Source organism: Coregonus clupeaformis, chromosome 5 (genome assembly GCF_020615455.1).
Source record: "Coregonus clupeaformis isolate EN_2021a chromosome 5, ASM2061545v1, whole genome shotgun sequence".
Lineage (NCBI taxonomy): Eukaryota > Metazoa > Chordata > Actinopteri > Salmoniformes > Salmonidae > Coregonus > Coregonus clupeaformis.
Window position 1 is genome coordinate 155,690 of NC_059196.1, and position 24,259 is coordinate 179,948.

Sequence of the window (24,259 nt, forward strand, 5' to 3'; positions counted from 1 at the left end):
AATTAGTGGAGTGGTTGAAATACGAGTTTTAATGACTCCAACCTAAGAGTATGTAAACTTCCGACTTCAACTGTATATCCTCTCCTCACCTGCAGAGCCACTGGGGATGCTAAACACCCTTTTGGCCACTCTTGCCAGGCTGGGCGGAGATGCAGAGTTGTTATTTATTTTTTATTTTTTTATATAGGTAGGGCTAAAGGTTTTTAGGCAAAATAACTCAATCAAAACAGAAAACTACTTGAAAGTTGGAATATGCCAAATCAATTAGCAAAATCAATTATGGCCTATTGTATAGATAAAACTAACATAGCAAAAATGAAAGAAACTTTTAAGAGATCTGATTTTTACTTCATAAATATTTTTGCTACAATGTCACACTTAATTAGCTACCCACCTCTTCTTTTCTTTTAGCATGTGCACGTAGTAAGTACACCATCATGCTTTCGGGATACGTGTCAGATTCCACAATGATTCTTTAGTTGTGGACACTACATCACCGCACTCCCACTCTTGCGCATGATCCTCATCTTTGTAAGACACCTTGATTTTTCACCTATGTGTTTTATCAGTTTCTTTATGAAAATATTTAGTGAACTCCATGACAGTAGCGAAAGCCAGGGGCTATAGCAGCACACAAGTAGACTACAAATGCATGCTGGGCCGGGCATGCCCTGAGCTAGTGAAGTAAATGCTACTGGAGCGAAATTGGAACGGGCGAGAAGGCCAATGCTCCAGCCTATGGGAATCTCACGCCACGCTCCAGTCAAATTGGGCACGCTCCGCTACTCGCTCCGCTACTCGCTCCGCTTACATACTCTGGCGGAGGGGGGTTAATAATGCATACGCCAATCATGGGACCCTGTGAAGTCATTATTGGGGCGGACTGTGTGGCGCTGAGGCCACGTGGCCCAAAAAGCAGCTGGGTATTACCACTGTTATATTATTTATCAAAACCATTTCCACATCAAGTGGCTGGGCCCTCGGTGGCAGCTGCTCCCAACGGCTCCCATGGTGCTCTGGGGCACGGCACTGCCAATCAGTTGGGCTCACGCTGGGCTGCCAATCAAATCAACTAGGGGGTGACAGCCACCACAAAGACGGTCCAATCACCAGAGGGAAGCGCGCCCTCTTTAGCCAATCACAGCAGCTAAGGTTAGACATGCCAATCAGCCGAGGATATCAACAGGAAGTGATGAGGTTAATTGTGAGCTGGTCAGGGGGTAACAAGACCTGGAAGGTTCAGCCACTGTAGGGAATCCGAAGTGGCATTTCAGCCCAGAGCCGACCCGAGAGGCTTCCTTTATTTGTGCAGACAGTCAGTCAGAACAGCAGCTAGAGAGTGGAAAAGGCCTGTAGCGTTTCCTTTTACATCTGTACTCAGCCAGCATGGGGCCTGCAGCAGCCTTGCACTGGGAACACAACCAGACAACAACAGACACAAACTCAATCTGACTGAATCCTCTAATGCCACGTCGTCAATGATATTTGTTTTTTCAACTCATCTACAATACAATATTCCTCTTCCAGGGCATATCACAAACACTTGTTTCTGAAATCTCCCGGCTTTCAGCTGAGTACCTCGGCTAATGATAATTACGACATTATATATTTATCAAGCTGCCTGTCGCTCTGAGGCCTTTCCTTTCCTGGTACTAGTTAGGTAGTGAAGTGTGTCTCCACTGAATCAAGCATAATTTCCAAGTCTAATGTCTGCCCTTTTTCTAAGAGAATGCTGGAGATAAAATGAGGAGACTGTAGGCTCTGTGTGTAATGGTTTCAGACAAGTGTTTTCTGAAGGCCAATTAACAACCATGGTAGTTGACTTTACACACACAGGCACAGACAAATATTCCCGATTTAGCCAACTCAGGTGTACTAATCTAAATCTATTGTCAATCTCAGTGTAGGAAAAAACAGTAGTGGTCAAAAGAGAATGGTCATAAGAAAATATCAAATGAAATCATCACACAGTAGGAAAAAAGAGAAATGCCATATAAAAGTGGAACGTTACATCATTATAACAGAATATTCCACAGAGCTGAGAGACACTCCCTCCAGTTCAGTTTGACAAAGCCCTGCTCTTCAACTCTAAACATGGGGAATGATTCATCCCCATGTTTCACCCTCCCGCTCTTCTCCTCCACTCAGACGTCATAAATCAGGTTCCATATATACTTCCTGGCTGGTTAGTGAGTGAGTCCAGCTCCTCTACTAGTTCAGCTAGAGATCTGGACTGGTTAAGTAACCTGCATGGAACACAAAAATGAAGGTCAAGCCCATTATGATTGTTTGGGGTAAACTGAACCATCTACCCTTACACAGTAAACACCCTTGGGGCCGGTTGCACCAGTTGGGTGTAAAAAAGTTGGTCTTAAATGCTAAATTGGGCGTAGCTACGTCCAACTTTGGGATCAGAATTTACACCTCTTGCACCAACCAAAAATAAGACTAGTAGGGCAATTGTGGGATTATGTTCCTTCCACACCGCGAGTAGAAAGCGGTCTGGAGGATGAGCAGGGTTCAGGATGGGAAGGCTGTGTCGTGGCCCTGGGTGCGGGGGAGTGTTAGTTACACTGGGAAACTAGCTGCCCAGCCTGAAGGACAATGGCACACACACAACCACCTTCAGCTGGAATCTAGAGTGACTGAACTCATTACTGTCAATGTCACTATGATTAGACCTCCAATTAAGCACGTACGAGGGACATGCATATGATTAGCTATGATATTTCAATGACACTTCATACTAAACGCTAATATTGGGCTGAAATACAATCTAACTAGCTGCCCACCAAAATAAGCTATTAACAGCTAGCTAACAGAGAGGGCTGGCGTAAACCTTTGAAATGGTGCCAGGAAAGGTATATCTATTTTCATTTGCTTAGGGATCTTTGTCACTTTAACGTGTCTCGTTGTGTGCGGGGGAAGTATTGCTGTTATTTCTCAAAAGGGCAAGAGGCTTCAGCCACAGACACACTGGGACCTCTGGTGGGTTTGAAAGACCTTCGGAGGCGAATCGACGGCACACGGAGGCGCTTCTATTGTTTGCACAGCGACCGCAACATTGTCACAGTTCCGACAGGACGGGGAGTCAGCAGAAATAGGAGAATGCCCTGAGGGACGTCACTTTACACAGGAGGGTGACGGTGACAGAGCTTCTGAGAAGAAAACCCTGGGGCTTATAGAGGAGGGTGAAACTGTACAGTACTTTCAGATAGAAATGTATAATGTGTATAGTCGCTTTGGATAAAAGCGTCTGCTAAATGGCATATTATTATTATTATTATAGAACAAACATGAGTACGTCATGTAGAATGTGGGATCGTCAGATCGTCATGTTAAACTGTTTTTAATGTTACACCGCATTGAATAAAGCCCCTGGATACAAAGTCCTGTGGCAAAGCCAGGCTGAATACAACAACAAACAAAGACAAATTCTCTCTGTTTTAGTTTAGTTGCCACAGGACTTTGTATCCTGCACCAACCAGTTAAAACCGGTTCTTTGCAACTGGAGAGCTTTTGTGTTGCTGATGGAATGGCAGAGAAGCTGATCTGTAATTGTTGGAGGTAGGGTGCTTCTGAAGGCTCCACCCTGAGTCAGGGCAGGTGAACACGGGTCCACAACGTCCCAGAGTCCCCCTCCCAAAGTGAGCTCCAATCACCCTCCAGCTGACAGAGAACAGGAAGGATATGCTGCATTACAGCAATCAGCTCATCCAAGCCATGTTCCCACTGTTGTTCTGTGTGGGTTTCCTGTAATCCCAAAGCAAATACAAGCCCTGTGTTTAAGATAAGGGGACATGTGGTTTCAAACGGTACTTTCCCTAATCACCACCATTCTTGTTTTGGTGGATGATATTTTGTGGTCTTGTAGACTACATAGAACACATTGGACTTTCACTGGGAAAATGTGGCAATAATATTCTCACAAACTAGGCTCTCACACACCTTTCCCAGTGGTGGTTGTTACCAGAGTGCTGTGACATTAGATTCAGTCCTTACTGCTGATATGGGGCCTGCATCTTGTCGTCCCTGAGCTACCAGTCCAGATAAACAGATTACAGGCCCACACATACACTCTCCCCTACCACTGTCACTCACATTATACACTCTCCCCTACCACTGTCACTCACATTATACACTCTCCCCTACCACTGTCGTTCACATTACATACACTCTCCCCTACCACTGTCACTCACATTATACACTCTCCCCTACCACTGTCACTCACATTATACACTCTCCCCTACCACTGTCGTTCACATTATACACTCTCCCCTCCCACTGTCACTCACATTATACACTCTCCCCTCCCACTGTCACTCACATTATACACTCTCCCCTACCACTGTCGTTCACATTATACACTCTCCCCTCCCACTGTCACTCACATTATACACTCTCCCCTACCACTGTCACTCACATTATACACTCTCCCCTACCACTGTCACTCACATTATACACTCTCCCCTCCCACTGTCACTCACATTATACACTCTCCCCTACCACTGTCGTTCACATTATACACTCTCCCCTACCACTGTCGTTCACATTATACACTCTCCCCTACCACTGTCGTTCACATTATACACTCTCCCCTACCACTGTCACTCACATTATACACTCTCCCCTACCACTGTCACTCACATTATACACTCTCCCCTACCACTGTCGTTCACATTACATACACTCTCCCCTACCACTGTCACTCACATTATACACTCTCCCCTACCACTGTCACTCACATTATACACTCTCCCCTACCACTGTCGTTCACATTATACACTCTCCCCTCCCACTGTCACTCACATTATACACTCTCCCCTCCCACTGTCACTCACATTATACACTCTCCCCTACCACTGTCGTTCACATTATACACTCTCCCCTCCCACTGTCACTCACATTATACACTCTCCCCTACCACTGTCACTCACATTATACACTCTCCCCTACCACTGTCACTCACATTATACACTCTCCCCTCCCACTGTCACTCACATTATACACTCTCCCCTACCACTGTCGTTCACATTATACACTCTCCCCTACCACTGTCGTTCACATTATACACTCTCCCCTACCACTGTCGTTCACATTATACACTCTCCCCTACCACTGTCGTTCACATTATACACTCTCCCCTACCACTGTCGTTCACATTATACACTCTCCCCTCCCACTGTCGTTCACATTATACACTCTCCCCTACCACTGTCGTTCACATTATACACTCTCCCCTACCACTGTCACTCACATTACATACACTCTCCCCTACCACTGTCGTTCACATTATACACTCTCCCCTACCACTGTCGTTCACATTATACACTCTCCCCTACCACTGTCACTCACATTATACACTCTCCCCTACCACTGTCACTCACATTATCCACTCTCCCCTACCACTGTCACTCACATTACATACACTCTCCCCTCCCACTGTCACTCACATTACATACACTCTCCCCTCCCACTGTCACTCACATTACATACACTCTCCCCCTACCACTGTCGTTCACATTATACACTCTCCCCTACCACTGTCACTCACATTACATACACTCTCCCCTCCCACTGTCACTCACATTACATACACTCTCCCCTCCCACTGTCACTCACATTACATACACTCTCCCCTCCCACTGTCACTCACATTACATACACTCTCCCCTCCCACTGTCGTTCACATTATACACTCTCCCCTACCACTGTCGTTCACGTTATACACTCTCCCCTACCACTGTCACTCACATTACATACACTCTCCCCTCCCACTGTCACTCACGTTACATACACTCTCCCCTCCCACTGTCACTCACATTACATACACTCTCCCCTCCCACTGTCACTCACATTACATACACTCTCCCCTCCCACTGTCACTCACATTACATACACTCTCCCCTCCCACTGTCACTCACATTACATACACTCTCCCCTCCCACTGTCACTCACATTACATACACTCTCCCCTCCCACTGTCACTCACATTACATACACTCTCCCTCCCACTGTCACTCACATTACATACACTCTCCCCTCCCACTGTCACTCACATTACATACACTCTCCCCTCCCACTGTCACTCACATTACATACACTCTCCCCTCCCACTGTCACTCACATTACATACACTCTCCCCTCCCACTGTCACTCACATTACATACACTCTCCCCTCCCACTGTCACTCACATTACATACACTCTCCCTCCCACTGTCACTCACATTACATACACTCTCCCCTCCCACTGTCACTCACATTACATACACTCTCCCCTCCCACTGTCACTCACATTACATACACTCTCCCCTCCCACTGTCGTTCACGTTATACACTCTCCCCTCCCACTGTCGTTCACATTATACACTCTCCCCTACCACTGTCGTTCACATTATACACTCTCCCCTACCACTGTCGTTCACGTTATACACTCTCCCCTCCCACTATCGTTCACATTATACACTCTCCCCTCCCACTGTCGTTCACATTATACACTCTCCCCTACCACTGTCGTTCACGTTATACACTCTCCCCTCCCACTGTCGTTCACATTATACACTCTCCCCTACCACTGTCGTTCACGTTATACACTCTCCCCTCCCACTGTCGTTCACATTATACACTCTCCCCTACCACTGTCGTTCACGTTATACACTCTCCCCTACCACTGTCGTTCACGTTATACACTCTCCCCTACCACTGTCGCTCACATTCTCTCTGCTCTCCTTTGATTCTGCTTCAAGGGACATGTCCAATCACCACAGAGAAATCTGTGAAGTTTAAGTGTATTCTATTGATCAAATGCAACAGTGCCATTGTGTTTGTTATTGATCATGATTGTTAGTAGCTGCTATGTTGTGACAGTGCTACAATATAAATAATTGTGTTTCAAGAACAAAATTAATTACCTTAAACGTTTAACCTGTTTAAAATATCAAATATTACACTGTTCCAAGCATTGTTGAATCTTTATGAGACATCTCACACTATCATTTTGGTTTTCTGTCGTATGTGGTTGGCATTTTGTTTTATATTGTATGTCTTAATACATCCATTCACAGCAGTAACTGTTTCATTGGGTTTCATCATTAGCTGATGTTAAAATATTTAGAAAAGAAGATCACCCAGACATACATAGACGCACATGTCAGGACGAAGACAGGAAGCATTTTAAGACTACTGAGAAGCACCCAGAAAGTTCAATTTCATCCCTGACTGTCCTCGTATGCGTCCTCCAGGGAGAGGCCTTTGTGAGGACGTCTTTTAGCAGTAATTTCATCAGTCACCTCGCCACACACTGAAGGACACTGCTGAATACTTCACATGAGTGTCAGGAGTGGAAGAACAGGCTGCAGCGGATCTTTCACACACGTCACACAGCCGAACATCAACACACACAGCTGTGATGCCCGGTATATTCCAGCTAGAAGTACTACTTTACCTAACACACTACTTATTAATCCTAGAGAGAGAGTGTGGACGTTTTGAGGCAGAGACAATGATGACTCACCCAGCTGACAGTCTCAGTCTCTGAATAGCAGTGATATCAGTGTGAATAGGGGAGCTCTCCTGCCTCTCTGAATAGCCAAAGCACAGTGTTTACTTTGATGTGACACATCCATTCAAACGCTATCCTCAGATGCTGCATTTTTTTTTATGGCTCTTTGCTTCGCCAATACAATAGCGGTTTGTGTGCCAGTCAATTCACTGAGGGGAACTGGACAATTACTGGCAGGCTATTCTAAATGTAACCTCCAGGACCCTGGTTAACAGCTAGGGTAATGGAGGGGGGATGAGCGGAGAGGACCATCAGAACAGACAGAGCGAAACAAAAGGACAATCATACGCATTCCAAATGCAGAACGGATTAGAGTGAAACGCATCTGCTGCAAAACCACAGCGGCAACGGCAATTGTGAAACATCACTGTCTCACTTTGAGTTCAGGGAACAGAAGGGTATTTTATTCTCTCACCATCATAGAAATGGTTTGCCCTTACCGCCATTGTCTGACTATCGAGCTGGATGTTTACAAGTCGTATTCTTAATAGCCGTGACAGTTGTGTTGTTGACCCCGGTGCCCCGCACTCCAATCAAACCAATCACACAGCCAGAGGAGAATAAACAGGCCTTTTCCTCCACGTTAAACAATACTAGCACCGGGTAAAACACTTTTAACCTAAGCCTGACCCCACTACGCCTCTCTCTCTCTCTACCTAACCCCTCTCTATCTGTCCCTCCCTCCCTCTCTCCAACCTCCAATATCAGTCTGTAGAGAGAGTCAGGTTCCTTGAAACACCCCCAGTGCCCCTGTTCCACTAGCTCGTAGCTATGGCCACCAAGCGTGCCCTGTGGGAGTGTTCCTAGACGTTTCATACTTAACAACCAGAACTACAGAGGAGAGGGACCGCTGAATCCTGAGTGGAACAGAGGACCCTGGGAATATGAGTTCTAGGAGCTCATGAAGTATGCATGGACGTGTGAGCTGCAAAGTCCATACGGCATTCAAATCACTGTTTTATAAACAGCAGCATTTATTCAATTGATAACACCTTTGAACATATTGTTTTAAAACCATTTATTGGAATGACTCAAATAAAGGAAAATGTTTTTAAAAATTGCAGCTGACACACTAAACACAGTAGAAACACACGTCACACACAGCACACTACTTTGGGACACAAAGCTGTCCGCTAAGCAGAAAGACATGATAGACCTGTTGTTTTCAGGCTGCTGCTATTAAGGCCATAAACATGGAGTGGTGATGCACTCCTGTGTACAGATGTGAACTTGACTGTCTCCAGCATATTTGGGCTCATTATTTAAAAAGAAGATGGAGAACAAGCTATATGATGAAAAAACCCAGAGTTGTGGCGTAGGTACAGCCGACTAGCGTTAGCTAACGCTACTACAGTAATTGTTATTTTTTACTAATCGATATATCGTAAAAATATTATAACGTGATATGTGCGTGTGTGTGTGTGTGTGTGTGTGTGTGTGTGCGTGTGTGTGCGTGTGTGTGTGTGCGTGCGTGTGTGTGAGTGCACGTGAGCTCTTTTGTGTAGATCCAGTGAAAAAAAGTAGGAAAAACAGGCCAGCAGGTTTTAGTGTGGAGCCAGCGCTCTGTCTTTGGAAAGTCCTCTGCTTTAAAGAGAAGCCTCCCCTCTAAAGCCAGATAAGGCCTGGAGATAAGAGGGGGAGATAAATGCAAGCACGTCTCCGGCTCAGCCCACTATCAGCAGTGATATCGGACCACACAGACCCTCTCTGTTCCGTAACCCTTTCCTCCTAGTCAGCCCCCAAAACGCCTGGCCAGATCCCTATCAACACATTACATGATGGGGTAAAGGGCTAGAGGGGGAGGCAGGCCAATTAAATTCACAGTGAATAAAACAACCATAGGGTGAATCTAGTGTTTGTGCATGCATGTATAGGGGTCTTGCATATGTCTCAGGACATTGCAGGCAGGAGCATGTTGAATGGCGGGAGCACCTTGGGTATACAGCGTGGAGAATGCTACTGATAACAGAATGGGCTTAGCATGGATTGGTGGGGAGAGTGAACCTATCTATTGGACAACATTGGTCTTGACCTTGAGGAGTAGAATCCTTGAGGAAATCCTGTCATTGTGGTACCATGATGTGGCGCACAGAGCCCACATGTTAATTGAACTGGCTACAGAGCAAGAGGGAATCTGCTTTTGTTTAATCATATATATATATAGAGTACCAGTCAAAAGTTTGGACACACCTACTCATTCAAGGGTTTTTCTTTACTTTTTACTTTTTTTACATTGTAGAATAATAGTGAAGACATCAAAGCTATCACATATGGAATCATGTAGTAACAAAAAAAGTGTTAAACAAATCAAAATATATTTTATATTTGATATTCTTCAAATAGCCACCCTTTGCCTTGATGACAGCTTTGCACACTCTTGGCATTCTCTCAACCAGCTTCACCTGGAATGCTTTTCCAACAGTCTTGAAGGAGTTCCCACATATGCTGAGCACTTGTTGGCTGCTTTTCCTTCACTCTGCCGTCCGACTCATCCTAACCCATCTCAATTGGGTTGAGATCGGGGGATTGTGGAGGCCAGGTCATCTGATGCAGCACTCCATCACTCTCCTTCTTGGTAAAATAGCCCTTACACAGCCTGGAGGTGTGTTGGGTCATTCTCCTGTTGAAAAACAAATGATAGTCCCACTAAGTCCAAACCAGATGGGATGGCGTATCGCTGCAGAATGCTGTGGTAGCCATGCTGGTTAAGTGCGCCTTGAATTCTAAATAACTCACAGACAGTGTAACCAGCAAAGCACCCCCACACCATAACACCTCCTCCTCCATGCTTTACGGTGGGAACCACACATGCGGAGATCATCCGTTCACCCACACCGCGTCTCACAAAGACATGGCGGTTTGAACCAAAAATCTCAAATTTGGACTCATCAGACGAAAGGACAAATTTCCACCAGTCTAATGTCCATTACTCGTGTTTCTTGACCCAAGCAGGTCTCTTCTTATTATTGGTGTCCTTTAGTAGTGGTTTCTTTGCAGCAATTCGACCATGAAGGCCTGATTCACACAGTCCCCTCTGAACAGTTGATGTTGAAATGTGTCTGTTACTTGAACTCTGTGAAGCATTTATTTGGGCTACAATTTCTGAGGCTGGTAACTCTAATGAACTTATCTTCTGCAGCAGAGGTAACTCTGGGTTTTCCATTCCTGTGGCGGTCCTCATGAGAGCCAGTTTCATTATAGCACTTGATGGTTTTTGCGACTGCAGCTAAAGAAACTTTCAAAGTTCTTGACATGTTCAGTATTGACTGACCTTCATGTCTTAAAGTAATGATGGACTGTTGTTTCTCTTTGCTTGTTTGAGCTGTTCTCGGTCTTTTACCAAATAGGGCTATCTTCTGTATACCCCCTCCCCCACTTGTCACAACACAACTGATTGGCTCAAACACATTAAGAAGTAAATAAATTACACAAATTAACTTTTAAGAAGGCACACCTGTTAATTGAAATGCATTCCAGGTGACTACCTCATGAAGCTTGTTGAGGGAATGCCAAGAGTGTGCAAAGCTGTCATCAAGGCAAAGGGTGGCTATTTATATAATCTCAAATATAAAATATATTTAGATTTGTTTAACCCTTGAATGAGTAGGTGTGTCCAAACTTTTGACACGTAGTGTATATATATATATATATATATATATATATACATATCCCTTATTCTAAATTGTTTTGTTACAGCCTGAATTCAAAATATATTAAATATACACACAATACCCCATAATGTCAAACTGAAAACATGTTTTTAGAAATTTTTGCAAATGTATTGAAAATTAAATACAGAAATATCTCATTTACATAAGTATTCACACCCCTGAGTCAATACTTTGTAGAAGCACCTTTGGCTGTGAGTAAGTCTTTAAGAGCTTTCCACACCTGGACTCTTTCATTATTTGTTACTTTTATTTCGTATTATTTTATATTGTATTTTTTGGGGATTATTTTTTGGTATTCTTTCTTAAAACTGCATTGTTGGTTAAGGGCTTGTAAGTAAGCGTTTCACTGTAAGGTCTACACCTGTTGTATTCGGCGCATGTGACAAATACAATTTGATTTGATTGTGCAACATTTGCCCATTATTCTTTTCAAAATTCTTCAAGCTCTGTCAAATTGAAAGGATGGTCATGGCTCACATCAACACCATTATCCCAGAAACCCTAGACCCACTCAATTTGCATACCGCCCCAACAGATCCACAGATGATGCATTCTCTATTGCACTCCACACTGCCCTTTCCCACCTGGACAAGAGGAACACCTACGTGAGAATGCTATTCATTGACTACAGCTCAGCGTTCAACACCATAGTGCCCTCAAAGCTCATCACTAAGCTAAGGATCCAGGAACTAAACACCTCCCTCTGCAACTGGATCCTGGACTTCCTGACGGGCCGCCCCCAGGTGGTAAGGGTAGGTAACAACACATCTGCCACGTTGATCCTCAACACGGGGGCCCCTTAGGGGTGCGTGCGCAGTCCCCTCCTGTACTCCCTGTTCACCCATGACTGCATGGCCAGGCACGACTCTAACACCATCATTAAGTTTGCCGACGACACAACAGTGGTAGGCCTGATCACCGACAACGATGAGACAGCCTATAGGGAGGAGGTCAGAAGACTGGCCGAGTGGTGCCAGGATAAAAACCTCTCCCTCAACGTGATCAAGACAAAGGAGATGATTGTGGACTACAGGAAAAAAAATAGGACTGAGCACACCCCCATTCTCATCGACGGGGCTGTAGTGGAACAGGTTGAGAGCTTCAAGACAGTTGTGAAGAGGGCACGACAAAGCCTATTCCCCCTCAGGAGACTGAAAACATTTGGCATGGGTCCTCAGATCCTCAAAAGGTTATACAGCTGCACCATCGAGAGCATCCTGACTGATTGCATCACCGCCTGGTATGGCAACTGCTCGGCCTCCGACCGCAAGGCACTACAAAGGGTAGTGCGTACGGCCCAGTACATCACTGGGGCCAAGCTTCCTGCCATCCAGTACCTCTATACCAGGCGGTGTCAGAGGAAGGCCCTCAAAATTGTCAAAGACTCCAGCCACCCTAGTCATAGACTGTTCTCTCTGCTACCGCACGGCAAGCGGTACCGGAGCGCCAAGTCTAGGTCCAAAAGGCTTCTCAACAGCTTCTACCCCCAAGCAATAAGACTCCTGAACAGCTAATCATGGCTACCCGGACAATTTGCACTGCCCCCCCAACCCCACCCAGTCCCCCTTTTTTAATCTGCTGCTACTCTGTTTATTATTTATGCATAGTCATTTTAACTCTACACACATGTACATATTACGTCAATTACCTCGACTAGCCGGTGCCCCCGCATATTGACTCTGCACCGGTACCCCCCTGTATATAGCCTCCCTACGGTTATTTTATTTTACTGCTGCTCTTTATTTATTTGCTTTTATTTGTTTTACTTTGCATTGTTGGTTAAGGGCTTGTAAGTAAGCATTTCACTGTAATGTCTACACCTGTTGTATTCGGCGCATGTTGCAAATAAAATGTGATTTGATTTGATTTCATTGGTTGTTGATCATTGCTAGACAACCATTTTCAGGTCTTGCCATATATTTTCAAGTAGATTTAAGTCAAAACTGTAACTCGGCTACTCAGGAACATTCACTGTCTTCTTGGTAAGCAACTCCAGTGCATGAAAAATGTATGCACTCACTAACTGTAAGTCGCTCTGGATAAGAGCGTCTGCTAAATGACTAAATGTAAATGTAAATGTAAATGTAGATTTGGCCTTGTGTTTTAGGTCACTGTCCTGCTGAAAGCTGAATCCATCACCCAGTGTAGCAGACTGAACCAGGTTTTCCTCTAGGAATTTGCCTGTGCTTAGCTCCATTCTGTTGCTTTTTTATCCTGAAAAACTCCTCAGTCCTTCACAATTACAAGCATACACATAACATGATGCAGCCACCACTATGCTTGAAAATATGGAGAGTGGTACTCAGTAATGTGTTGTATTGGATTTGCCCAAAACATAACACTTTGTATTCAGGACAATTCTTTTTTTGCAGTATTACTTTAGTGCCTTGTTGCAAACTGGATGCATGTTTTGGAATATTTTTATTCTGTACAGGCTTCCTTCTTTTCCCTCTGTCAATTAGGTTAGTAACAACAATGTTGTTGAACAATCCTCAGTCTTTCCCTATCACAGCCATTAAATTCGAACTGTTTTAAAGTCACTGATGGCCTCATGGTGAAATCCCTGAGCGGTTTCCTTCCACTCCGGCAACTGAGTTTTTTTAACTCTTGAACTTATTTAGGCTTGCCATAACAAAGGGGTTGAATACTTAACGACTCAAGAATATTTAATTTTTTCATTTTTAATGAATTTGTTAAAACAAAATCGAAAAACATAATTCCACTTTGACATTATGGGGTATTGTGTGTAGGTAAGTGACAAAACATCTCAATTTAAACAATTTTAAATTGAGGCTGCAACACAACAAAATGTGGAAAAAGTCAAGGAGTGTGAATACTTTATGAAGGCACTGCCAAAAATAAATAACAACAAAGTGTCTTGATAAGTGTCTTGATACTCCTGAGTGGCGCAGTGGTCTAAGGCACTGCATCGCAGTGCTAACTGTGCCACTAGAGATCCTGGTTCGAATCCAGGCTCTGTCGCAGCCGGCCGCGACTGGGAGACTCATGGGCGGCGCACAATTGGCCCAGCGTCGTCCAGGGTAGGGGAGGGAATGGCCGGCAGGGATGTAGCTCAGTTGATAGAGCATGGTGTTTGCAACGCCAGGGTTGTGGGTTTGATTCCCACGGGAGGGGGGGGCAGTATATATTTAAAAAAAAATATGTATTCACTAACTGTAAGTCGCTCTGGATAAGAGCGTCTGCTAAATGACTAAAATGTAAATGTAATGTAAATGTATAGGGCGTTTGGCCACCACGAGCCACCAGAAGAGCTTAAATGCACCTTGGCATAGATTCTACAATTGTCTGGAACTCTATTGGACAGACACAACACCATTCTTTCACGATACATTCCATCATTTGGTGTTTTGCGCTGCTCCAGAATCTCCCATAAGTGTTTCAAGTTTTAATGTCACGTGCACAAGTACAGTGAAATGCTTTTCTTGCAAGCGCTAACCCCAACAATGCAGTAATCAATAACAAATGTAAATAAAAAAATTACAATGTAGAACAAAAACACGAGAAATAAAAATAAGAAGAACACGAAAAAGTAAGTATGCATACTATATACAGGGTCAGTCAGTTCCAGTACCATATTTTTAATGTGCAGGGATACTGGAGCGATAGAGTTAGATATGTATAGGGGTAAGGTGACTAGGCATTATAGGGGTAAGGTGACTAGGCATCAGGATATATGATAAACAGAGTAGCAGCAGCGTATATGATTGAATGTGAGTAAATGTATCTGCCTACTATGTGTGTTGGAGTGTCAGTGTGCTTGAGTGTGTTGGGCCCTGTGAGTGTGTAGGGCCCTGTGAGTGTGTAGGGCCCTGTGAGTGTGTAGGGCCCTGTGAGTGTGTAGGGCCCTGTGAGTGTGTAGGGCCCTGTGAGTGTGTAGGGCCCTGTGAGTGTGTAGGGCCCTGTGAGTGTGTAGGGCCCTGTGAGTGTGTAGGGCCCTGTGAGTGTGTAGGGCCCTGTGAGTGTGTAGGGCCCTGTGAGTGTGTAGGGCCCTGTGAGTGTGTAGGGCCCTGTGAGTGTGCATAGAGACAGTGCAACATCTTATAAAATAGAAGTGTCAACTCAGATAGTCCGTTTAGCCATTTTACTAGCTATTTAGTTAGCTATTTAGCAGTCTTATGGCTTGGGGATAGAAGCTGTTCAGGGGCCTGTTGGTGTAAGACTTGATGCACCGGTAGCGCTTGTCATGCGGAAGCAGAGAGAACAGTCTATGGCTTGGGTGGCTGGAGTCTTTAACGATTTTCCGGGCCTTCCTTTCACACCGCCTGATTGAGGTCCTGGATGGCAGGGAGATCGGCCCCAGTGATGTACTGGGCGCCATGCTATCAAAAGTGATGCTGTTGCCATACCAGGCAGCGACGCAGCCGGTCAAGATGCTCTCAATGGTACAACTGTAGGACTTTTTGAGGATTTAAGCGCCCATGACAAACCTTTTCAACCTCCTGAGGGGGAAGAGGTGCTGTCACGCCTTCTTCACAACTGTGTGTGTGTTTGGACCATTTTAAGTTGTTAGTGATTTGGACACATAGAAGAACTTGAAGCTCTCGACCCGCTCCACTGCAGCCCTGTCGATGTGGATGGGGGCATGCTCACCCCCCGTTTCCTGTAGTCCAAGATCACCTCCTTGGTCTTACTGATGTTGAGGGAGAAGTTGTTGTTTCGGCACTGCCAGGTCACTGACCTCCTCCCTGTAGGCTGACTCATCGTTGCTGGTGATCAGGCCTACCACCGTTGTGTCATCAGCAAACTTGATAATGGTGTTAGAGTCATGCGTGGCCACAAAGACGTGGTTGAACGGGGAGTACAGGAGGGGACTAAGCACTCCCCTGTGGGGCCCCCGTGTTGAGGGTCAGCATGGTGGAGGTGTTGTTGCCTACCATCACCACCTGGGGGCGGCACGTCAGGAACTCCAGGATCCAGTTGCAGAGGGAGGTGTTCAGTCCCAGGGTCCTAAGCTTGGCAATGAGCTTGGAGCGGACAATGGTGTTGAGCGCAGAGCTGTAGTTAATTAACAGCATTCTCACATAGGTATTCCTCTTATCTAGGTGCGTGAGGGCAGTGTGGAGAGCAATTAAGATTGTGTCGTCTTTGGATCTGTTGGGGCCGTATGCAAATTGTGAGTGGGTCTACGGTGTCTGGGATGATGGAGTTGATGTTTGCCATAATCAGCCTCTCAAGCTCTTCATGATTACAGATGTGAGTGCTACAGGGCAGTAGTCATTGTGGCATGAGATGGTGGTCATCCTAAAACAGGTTGGGATTACAGACTGGGACAAGGAGAGGTTGAAAATGACTGTGAATATGCCTGCCAGCTGTTCTGCCATGCTCTAAGAATGGCCTTGTTCAATTAGGTTGAGATCTTGTGACTGAGACACACACACACACTCTTTGATAACCCGCTTTCAAAGTCACTGAGATTTCTTCTTCTAGCCATTGTAGCCAAAATAATGGGCAACTGGGCATTTTTATACATGACCCTAAGCATGATGGGATGTTAATTGCACCTGGGATGTTAATTGCACCTGGGGAGTTAATTGCACCTGGGATGTTAATTGCACCTGCTTTCAATATACTTTGTATGCCTCATTTACTCAAGTGTTTTCCTTTATTCTGGCAGTTACCTGTATACAGTATATATATATATATATATATACACACATACATACAGTTGAAGTCGAAAGTTTACATACACCTTAGCCAAATACATTTAAACTCAGTTTTTCACAATTCCTGACATTTAATCCTAGTAAAACTTCCCTGTCTTAGGTCAGTTAGGATCAGCACTTTCTTTTAAGAATGTGAAATGTCAGAATAATAGTAGAGAGAATTATTTATTTAAGCTTTTATTTCTTTCATCATATTCCCAGTGGGTCAGAAGTTTACATACACTCAATTAGTATTTGGTAGCATTGCCTTTAAATTGTTTAACTTGGGTCAAATGTTTCGGGTAGCCTTCCACAAGCTTCCCACAATAGGTTGGGTGAATTTTGGTCCATTCCTCCTGACAGAGCTGGTGTAACTGAGTCAGGTTTGTAGGCCTCCTTCTCTATAGGATTGAGGTCAGGGCTTTGTGATGGCCACTCCAATACCTTGACTTTGTCGTCCTTAAGCCATTTTTCCACAACTTTGGAAGTATGCTTGGGGTCATTGTCCATTTGGAAGACCCATTTGCGACCAAGCTTTAACTTCCCAACTGATGTCTTGAGATGTTGCTTCAATATATCCACATAATTTTCCTTCCTCATGATGCCATCTATTTTGTGAAGTGCACCAGTCCCTCCTGCAGCAAAGCACCCCCACAGCATGATGCTGCCACCCCCGTGCTTCACGGTTGGGATGGTGTTCTTCGGCTTGCAAGCCACCCCCTTTTTCCTCCAAACATAACGATGGTCATTATGGCCAAACAGTTATATTTTTGTTTCATCAGACCAGAGGACATTTCTCCAAAAAGTACGATCTTTGTCCCAATGTGCAGTTGCAAACCGTAGTCTGGCTTTTTTATGGCGGTTTTGGAGCAGTGGCTTCTTCCTTGCTGAGTGGCCTTTCAGGTTATGTCGATATAGGACTCGTTTTACTGTGGATATAGATACTTTTGTACCTGTTTCCTCCAGCATCTTCACACGGTCATTTGCTGTTGTTCTGGGATTGATTTTCACTTTTCACACCAAAGTAAGTTCATCTCTAGGAGACAGAACGCGTCTCCTTCTTGAGCGGTATGACGGCTGCGTGGTCCCATGGTGTTTATACTTGCGTACTATTGTTTGTACAGATGAACGTGGCACCTTCAGGCGTTTGGAAATTGCTCCCAAGGATGAACCAGACTTGTGGAGGTCTACAATTGTTCTTCTGAGGTCTTGGCTGATTTCTTCTGATTTTCCCTTGATGTCAAGCAAAAAGGCACTGAGTCTGAAGGTAGGCCTTGAAATACATCCACAGGTACACCTCCAATTGACTCAAATGATGTCAATTAGCCTATCAGAAGCTTCTAAAGCCATGACATTTTTCTGGAATTTTCCAAGCTGTTTAAAGGCACAGTCAACTTAGTGTATGTAAACTTCTGACCCACTGGAATTGTGATACAGTGAATTATAAGTTAAATAATCTGTCTGTAAACAATTGTTGGAAAAAGTACTTGTGTCATGCACAAAGTAGATGTCCTAACCGACTTGACAAAACTATAGTTTGTTAACAAGAAATGTGTGGAGTGGTTGAAAAATGAGTTTTAATGACTCCAACCTAAGTGTATGTAAACTTCCGACTTCAACTGTTTATATATATATATAAAACTATGGGCTAAAACCTAGTCAGTAACCTTTGACCATGAATCCACTGCATGGAGAATGAAACTATTCTTTCACACACTAACATCCATGGTTCATACAACATGAGGGAGGTAGTATGTAGACTGACTTACCTCTGTGTCTGTTAGTCGTTTTGTCAAACATAAGCATGGCGTCCTCTACCTGCAAGACACAAAAAGAAGAAGAGATTAGTCTCAATAAAAACAAACTGAAAGAGATATACAGAGATAGAAAAAGAGCGTGAGAGGGAAGGAGTGTGATTAAAAGAGAAAGAAAGACAGAGAGAGACCATGTGACATATGTCCCTAGATGTGTTGAGTGAGTAATGACTGTGCTATGGCGTCACAAGGTCAAGAACACGCTGGAACCCTGAGAGAGGCTCAGTGTGTGTGTTTGCAAGGACACGAGTGACAGTGCCAACTCAAGCACAGCAACGGAATCATGATTTGGGAGACAGGTGGACACACACAGCGGCTCTTTCTATCTCTATGTGTCTCACACACACACATTCCAGCACATGCCTCATAAAACCACACACAAATCCCAAAATATGCCCCCAAAAAAAACACTCCCCCTCACACAGACCACTATAAATACATCAATGTTGTGTAAAGTACGGTCTCCATCTTGCCTACTAAAAACCCTATGCTTGATCCCACCCTCTGTACTACAGTACCTTCCCTTCCCCAGAAGGCACGCATCAATCTCTCTTCCACTAAGAGCCCTGTTGCTGTGAGCCATAATCATATATCATCAGGCTCAATCAGCCACAATGAGGATTCATCTAACTGTCTGTCCCCCTGATGGAGATAGACGCTAAACGCCACTACCCACCGCACCGCACAGGGAACACAAGGGACATACATACAGCCACACTAACATATATTTATGGGACTCTGTAAAAGTGGAGCATTGTGTTATTTTCAGGGAGAAGGAGGAGTCCCTAGGAGCAGGACCACTGGTGGTGTGGTGTGGCTGGCTGTCTCATATATAGCTGTTAAGTTAAGAGACGGAGAGAAAACGCTGGACACAGCAGGATATGTAGGGGGGGGGGTCAGACCTTTAAATGTCGCTATGGATATGTGGGGAGGGGTGGGGTGACGGAGACCGCCTGGGCAGTGTTCCCCAGTCACTGTTGCTAGGTAACGGTGTTAAGCTGGCCATGAGTCCAGAGCTGGCTGTGGCTGGCAGTGGAGATTTGCTGTCCAGTGTGAGTGAATGAGTGTGTGTGTCTGTAGTAGTAGAACTGTAGAGCTGTCCCAGCCAGCAGATGATGGGAGGGGACAGCACCATTTGTAACTGTATGACTGGATAAAGGCCAGTTGCCAGCACACACACACACACACCCTACCCCCTACTTCTCTACACTGGTGGCTGAGGCTCTGTGTCACCTGTCACCATGTAACACAATGGCAGGGAGTATTACTGCTACACTGCAGCTGGGGAGGCTCTCCTTTTGTTTCCCTTCACCTCTGTCTACCCCTGCTAGGTGGTGAGGAAATGTGTGTCAGAGTGTGTCGCCCTGAATCCATTCAATCAGAAATGGGCCTGACCTTTTACTTGTTAGCCCTGGCGTGTGTGCTGTGTGTGTGTGTACTGTGTGGGGGGGAGAGTTATGAGGCAAGAGCACTGTCCCACAGAGGTTGCGAGGTTCAGATCGATGCAAAGCGGCCACTTTAGCAGCCATTTGCACCGACTAGCATAGTGATGGACATCTCCTAATACATTCAGATGTGCCGAGGAATTAATTAGCCAGCTCTCACACACACACACAAACACACACACCCCCACACAGGGCAACAGCTAAATTGCTCTTCTCAGTATGGCCTCTGGCTCCAGTTAAAAGACCCTGTGTCAGACTGTTAAACCTGAGCTGGTCGGGCTACTCTGACATTAAACGCCATTACAGCTAATTGGTGCAGCCACTGCGGCTTTTACTGTCCGTCCAGCGGTCTGCAGAGATGGCTTAAAACAGAGGCCAGGCACAATGACTAATGTCATCATAATGCCTGCTTTATGACGGCACACAGCGAGCTGCACCTGCCACTGCTGCTGTTAAACTGCTTTCAAATGTGGTGAAGCTACAGACTGGAGGGGGACAGTGAGGGGATGGAGAGGGGACAGTGAGGGGAGGCAGGGGGTGGAGGTAGAGGGGTAGAGCAGTGAGGGGCTGGAGGTAGTGGGGTAGAGCAGTGAGGGGGTGGAGGTAGGGGGTAGAGCAGTGAGGGGGTGGAGGTAGGGGGGTAGAGCAGTGAGGGGGTGGAGGTAGGTGGGTAGAGCAGTGAGGGGGTGGAGGTAGAGGGGTAGAGCAGTGAGGGGTGGAGGTAGGGGGTAGAGCAGTGAGGGGGTGGAGGTAGGGGGTAGAGCAGTGAGGGGGTGGAGGTAGGGGGGTAGAGCAGTGAGGGGGTGGAGGTAGATGGGGTAGCGCAGTGAGGGGGTGAAGGTAGGGGGGTAGAGCAGTGGGGGTGGAGGTAGATGGGGTAGAGCAGTGAGGGGGTGGAGGTAGAGGGGTAGAGCAGTGAGGGGGTGGAGGTAGGGGGTAGAGCAGTGAGGGGGTGGAGGTAGGGGGTAGAGCAGTGAGGGGGTTGAGGTAGGGGGGTAGAGCAGTGGGGGGGTGAAGGTAGATGGGGTAGAGCAGTGAGGGTGTGAAGGTAGGGGGGTAGAGCAGTGGGGGGGTGGAGGTAGATGGGGTAGAGCAGTGAGGGGGTGAAGGTAGGGGGGTTGGAGATGTATGTTTCTTATTTGCAGGGGGCAGTAATTACCCCCCTCTGGAGATGCAACTCAGTATCACTTACAGCTTTTTATGAAGTACAGAACTGCACTGGATGAGGGCACGCACACACACAGACACACACAGACTTGAGGACTTCAGTTGACAACCCCCAAAAGTGAAAGGGCCACAACATTTGGCCAACCAGCTTGAGATGCCACTACGTTATGCTTCTAATATAAAACACCTTTAACCATTAGCCTTGATACTGTGCAGTCAAGTGGCTTCAGATCAACACGTATGAACCCTCAACCATCATGGACTGTAATCAATATTCTGGTCGAAATCAGACTTGCACACACAAACATATAAACACACACACACACACACACTCACCTATTAGTTAAGCAGTAAAACATTTCTTGGCAGGTCTCTCAATTAAAGCATGCAGCATATGTTGCTGACACTTTTCCCTGCTGCCAATTACTCTTTCAGGTGGTCGTGGTAAGTTCGTTGACAGCATGTTTTACTTATGCTGGGAATATAATTGGATATCAGGAGCACTTTTTTTATGAACTGTAAAATGTATTACCGGAGGACTGAGGGAATACAAGCTTGGGGAGGCGGGAGGCGCTGCCTGGCAGACAGACACAGGTAGATTGTGTTTCTATCCAAGAGAAAATGGAAGGAACACTTGGTTAAATTCACCAGGACCCCTGGGACAGTCAGACAGACCACCATCTACCGCCTGTCATTCAGTGAGACGCTAAATTTCACAACAAAAAGTACCTCTTCCCTATCCCACCAGACACAATCATGAAAGCTACGCAAAATGATAAACACGTACACAAACAAAAATACTTCTTAATCAGCCAAGCAAAATAATTTTGCTAAGGACAAAAGCAGCAATATATTGTATTGCTGGGAGTGTTGTAGGAAGCAGCGGGTGAAGGCTGAGATTCAAGACTTGGTCTAATGAGTTATGACCAAGTATGTACAGTGCCTTTAGAAAGTATTCACACCACTTGACTTTGTAACCCAAACTTACAATTATCTGTAAAGTCCCTCAGTCGAGCAATTTTAAACAGACTCAACCACAAAGACCAAGGAGGATTTCCAATGCCTCGCAAAGAAGGGCACCTATTGGTAGATGCGTAAAATAATAAAAGCAGACATTGAATATCCCTTTGAGCATGGTGAAGTTATTAATTACACTTTGGATGGTGTATCAATACACCCAGTCACTACAAAGATACAGGCGTCCTTCCTAACTCAGTTGCCAGAGAAGAAGGAAACCACTCAGGGAATTCACCATGTGGCCAATGGTGACTTTAAAATAGTTCGAGTTTAATGGCTGTGATAGGGGAAAACTGAGGATGGATCAACAATAAAAGTAGTTACTCCACAATACTAAAGTAATTGACAGAATAAAAATATTCCAAAACATGCATCCTGTTTGCAACAAGGCACTAAAGTAATACTGAATACAAAGTGTTATGTTTGGGGAAAATCCAATACAAAACATTACTGAGTAACACTCTCCATATCTTCAAGCATAGTGGTGGCTGCATCATGTTATGGGTATGCTTGTAACCGTTAAGGACTGGGAGGTTTTTCAGGATAAAAAATAAAGACCTAAAGAGCTAACCCCAGGCAAGATCCTAGAGGAAAACCTGGTTCAGTCTGCTTTCCACCAGACACTGGTAGATGAATTCACCTTTCGCCAGGACAATAACCTAAAACACAAGGCCAAATCTATACTGGAGTTGCTTACCAAGAAGACAGTGAATGTTCCTGAGTGGCCGAGTTACAGTTTTGACTTAAATCTGCTTGAAAGTGTATGGCAAGACCTGAAAATGGTTGTCTAGCAACGATCAACAACCAATTTGACAGAGCTTGAAGAACTTTGAAAATAATAATGTGCAAATGTTGGACAATCCAGGTCTGCTCTGAGACTTACCCAGAAAGACACACAGCTGTAATTTCTGCCAAAAGTGATTCTAACATCTATTGACTCAGGGGTTGAATACTTATCTAATCAAGATACAGTGGGGGAAAAAAGTATTTAGTCAGCCACCAATTGTGCAAGTTCTCCCACTTAAAAAGATGAGAGAGGCCTGTAATTTTCATCATAGGTACATCTCAACTATGACAGACAAAATGAGAAGAAAAAAATTCAGAAAATCACATTGTAGGATTTTTAATGAATTTATTTGCAAATTATGGTGGAAAATAAGTATTTGGTCACCTACAAACAAGCAAGATTTCTGGCTCTCACAGACCTGTAACTTCTTCTTTGTATTCTTTGTATTCCTTGTATTTGGTCAATAACAAAAGTTTCTCAATACTTTGTTATATACCCTTTGTTGGCAATGACACAGGTCAAACGTTTTCTGTAAGTCTTCACAAGGTTTTCACACACTGTTGCTGGTATTTTGGCCCATTCCTCCATGCAGATCTCCTCTAGAGCAGTGATGTTTTGGGGCTGTCGCTGGGCAACACAGACTTTCAACTCCCTCCAAAGATTTTCTATGGGGTTGAGATCTGGAGACTGGCTAGGCCACTCCAGGACCTTGAAATGCTTCTTCACGAAGCCACTCCTTCGTTGCCCGGGCGGTGTCTTTGGGATCATTGTCATGCTGAAAGACCCAGCCACGTTTCATCTTCAATGCCCTTGCTGATGGAAGGAGGTTTTCACTCAAAATCTCACGATACATGGCCCCATTCATTCTTTCCTTTACACGGATCAGTCGCCCTGGTCCCTTTGCAGAAAAACAGCCCCAAAGCATGATGTTTCCACCCCCATGCTTCACAGTAGGTATGGTGTTCTTTGGATGCAACTCAGCATTCTTTGTCCTCCAAACACGACGAGTTGAGTTTTTACCAAAAAGTTATATTTTGGTTTCATCTGACCATATGACATTCTCCCAATCCTCTTCTGGATCATCCAAATGCACTCTAGCAAACTTCAGACAGGCCTGGACATGTACTGGCTTA

At 45.1% G+C, this 24,259-nt stretch overlaps 1 protein-coding gene across 9 annotated transcripts in view; it reads right to left on the bottom strand.

Moving 5' to 3' along the window:
- Positions 1-24,259, bottom strand: part of LOC121557935 (RNA-binding protein Musashi homolog 2-like) — a 260,272-nt gene that overhangs the window by 106,981 nt on the left and 129,032 nt on the right. For all 9 annotated transcript variants that reach the window (XM_041871414.2, XM_041871432.2, XM_041871424.2 and 6 more), the window contains exon 7: positions 18,666-18,714. In XM_041871414.2, the coding sequence (XP_041727348.2) occupies positions 18,666-18,714 (49 nt within the window). The remainder of the gene's footprint in view (positions 1-18,665; positions 18,715-24,259) is intronic.